The sequence below is a fragment of the Mandrillus leucophaeus genome, unplaced genomic scaffold, assembly GCF_000951045.1.
Source record: "Mandrillus leucophaeus isolate KB7577 unplaced genomic scaffold, Mleu.le_1.0 Scaffold915, whole genome shotgun sequence".
NCBI classification, from domain to species: Eukaryota; Metazoa; Chordata; class Mammalia; order Primates; family Cercopithecidae; genus Mandrillus; species Mandrillus leucophaeus.
Window position 1 is genome coordinate 390,284 of NW_012109975.1, and position 2,104 is coordinate 392,387.

Consider the following 2,104-nt stretch of genomic DNA (forward strand, 5'->3'; position numbering starts at 1 on the left):
AAAAAAAAAAAAAAAAAAAAAAAAAACTGTCTACATAGTATGATTTCAGGTGGGCTAAGCTCTTCCTTCTTAAGATATCTTTTTAAGCCGGGCATGGTGGCTCACGCCTGTAATCCTAGCACTTTGGGAGGCTGAGGTGGGTGGATCATGAGATCAGGAGTTCAAGACCAGCCTGACCAACATGGTGAAACCCTGTCTCTACTAAAAATACAGAAACAAACAAACAAAAAGATATCTTTTTAGATGTGCAAATACTTACATAAGTGATTTGTAGATTTAGTGTAGTCATCTGTCAGTGATATTAGCCCTGGGCATAATATTCTGTGTAGTGCTTTGTAAAATAAGAGAAATAACTGGAGAAGTCATTGTTAATTACGTGAACTTATATTCTTTATCAGAGTAGATTTTGGAGTACTTTTGTATATATCACTTTTTTCTCTTTTGGAAAGCTAGTAATATGTTTCTGAACCTTTTAATAGGTCATAGAGCTGTATATATTGGTGTTCACGTCCCATTTAGTAAAGAGAGTCGTCGGCGTCATAGGCATCGTGGACACAAACATCACCACCGGAGAAGAAAAGATAAAGAATCAGATAAAGAAGATGGACGGGAATCTCCTTCTTACGGTAAAAGAAAACAGTTCTTCTTTAACAGTTTAAAGTTCCTATTTTCCTGGAAAGTATTTTCTTTTAATTGAATATTTTCTTTTAAAAATTGTGTGTCTGCAGTAATGTAGTCACAATGTATACACTGGGGAATATCAATTGAAGTAAGAATTTTTTTTATGTAAGAAAAATCTTTATAGGTCAAGATCTCTTTGGTATAAGTGAAAAAATAAAGGACTTTATTTTCTTCATTGTATCCCATCCTTGGAATTGTAAAAGTTATGCCTAGTCACTTAGGCTCAAATTTAGTAGAGTTTCATTTTCTTTCCTCTACTATATATTTAATTACTTACATATGCAATGGATAGACATTGGGAATGCTGAGGCTGTCATGGAAGTGATTAAAGTTTTTTTCCTCCTCCTCTTTTTTTGAGATGGAGTCTAGCTCTGTTACCCAGGCTGGGTTGGAGTGCAGTGGTAACGATCTCAGCTCACTGCAACGTCTACCTCCAGGGTTCAAGCGATTCTTGTGCCTCAGCCTCCCAAGTAGCTGGGATTACAGGCACACACTACCATGCCTGGCTAATTTTTATATTTTTAGTAGAGACGGCTCCTGCATTCACCATGTTGGCCAGACTGGCCTTGAACTCCTGACCTCAAGTGATCCACCTGCCTCAGCTTCCCAAAGTGCTGGGATTACAGGTGTGAGCCACCATGCCTGGCTGTTTTTTTCTTTCTTACACCACAGTTTTGGCCAGAAGATTTTATCCACTAGGCTGGATTACTTGGTTTTCTGTGCAAAAAAGAGTACTCTTATTTGATAATATTAGTTATACAAAAGGACAGGATTTTTTTGTTTGTTACTTGAAAGCAGAGAAGTTAGTGGTACCAATAGAAATCAGAAAGAAAAACAGGGACAAGACCGTTATCTGATGATAAGCATAGAGAGCCATGTTTTAAGTGGCCCTGAGAGTGGGGGAGAGCCAAAAAAAAAAAAAAGGCTGTAAAACCTGAGGAGGATTCTTAGACATTATACTTAGTTGGCATACAGGGCATTATTAGTATAAGGCCATCTGTACATCCTGGGTCCTAGTGAGTGCTTTCTAGTGAAGAAAGCTATGTGAGCCACATCCTCTAGGCACTTGCGTGCTACGCTAAAAGAAAGTTTTTGTGAAAAGGCAAAGAAAAAAAATTATTATGTATGATATAGTTACTGCATGAACATAGGAAAGAAAATACTGATGGCATAGTAAAATCTAAAGTGCAAATTATGTGTCTAAACATCCTATTAAGCCCTAGACAAATGGTCTTATATTTAACCATCTCAGTAGTTTTAATATATAATCATCTTAGTATTTTAAAAATACAGATGTTAAATTCATTTTATAGATCAGGAAACTTCAGCCCAGCAAGACTGACAGGAATCTATTAAACTCTACTAGGCTGGGCGCAGTGGCTCACGCTTGTAATCCCAGTATTTTGGGAGGCTGAGGCAGGTG

At 37.3% G+C, this 2,104-nt stretch overlaps 1 protein-coding gene across 4 annotated transcripts in view; it reads left to right on the plus strand.

The window, feature by feature from the left end:
• SLC4A7 (solute carrier family 4, sodium bicarbonate cotransporter, member 7) overlaps positions 1-2,104 on the plus strand; it is an 89,603-nt gene that overhangs the window by 14,291 nt on the left and 73,208 nt on the right. For all 4 annotated transcript variants that reach the window (XM_011969853.1, XM_011969856.1, XM_011969855.1 and 1 more), the window contains one exon: positions 480-626. In XM_011969853.1, the coding sequence (XP_011825243.1) occupies positions 480-626 (147 nt within the window). The remainder of the gene's footprint in view (positions 1-479; positions 627-2,104) is intronic.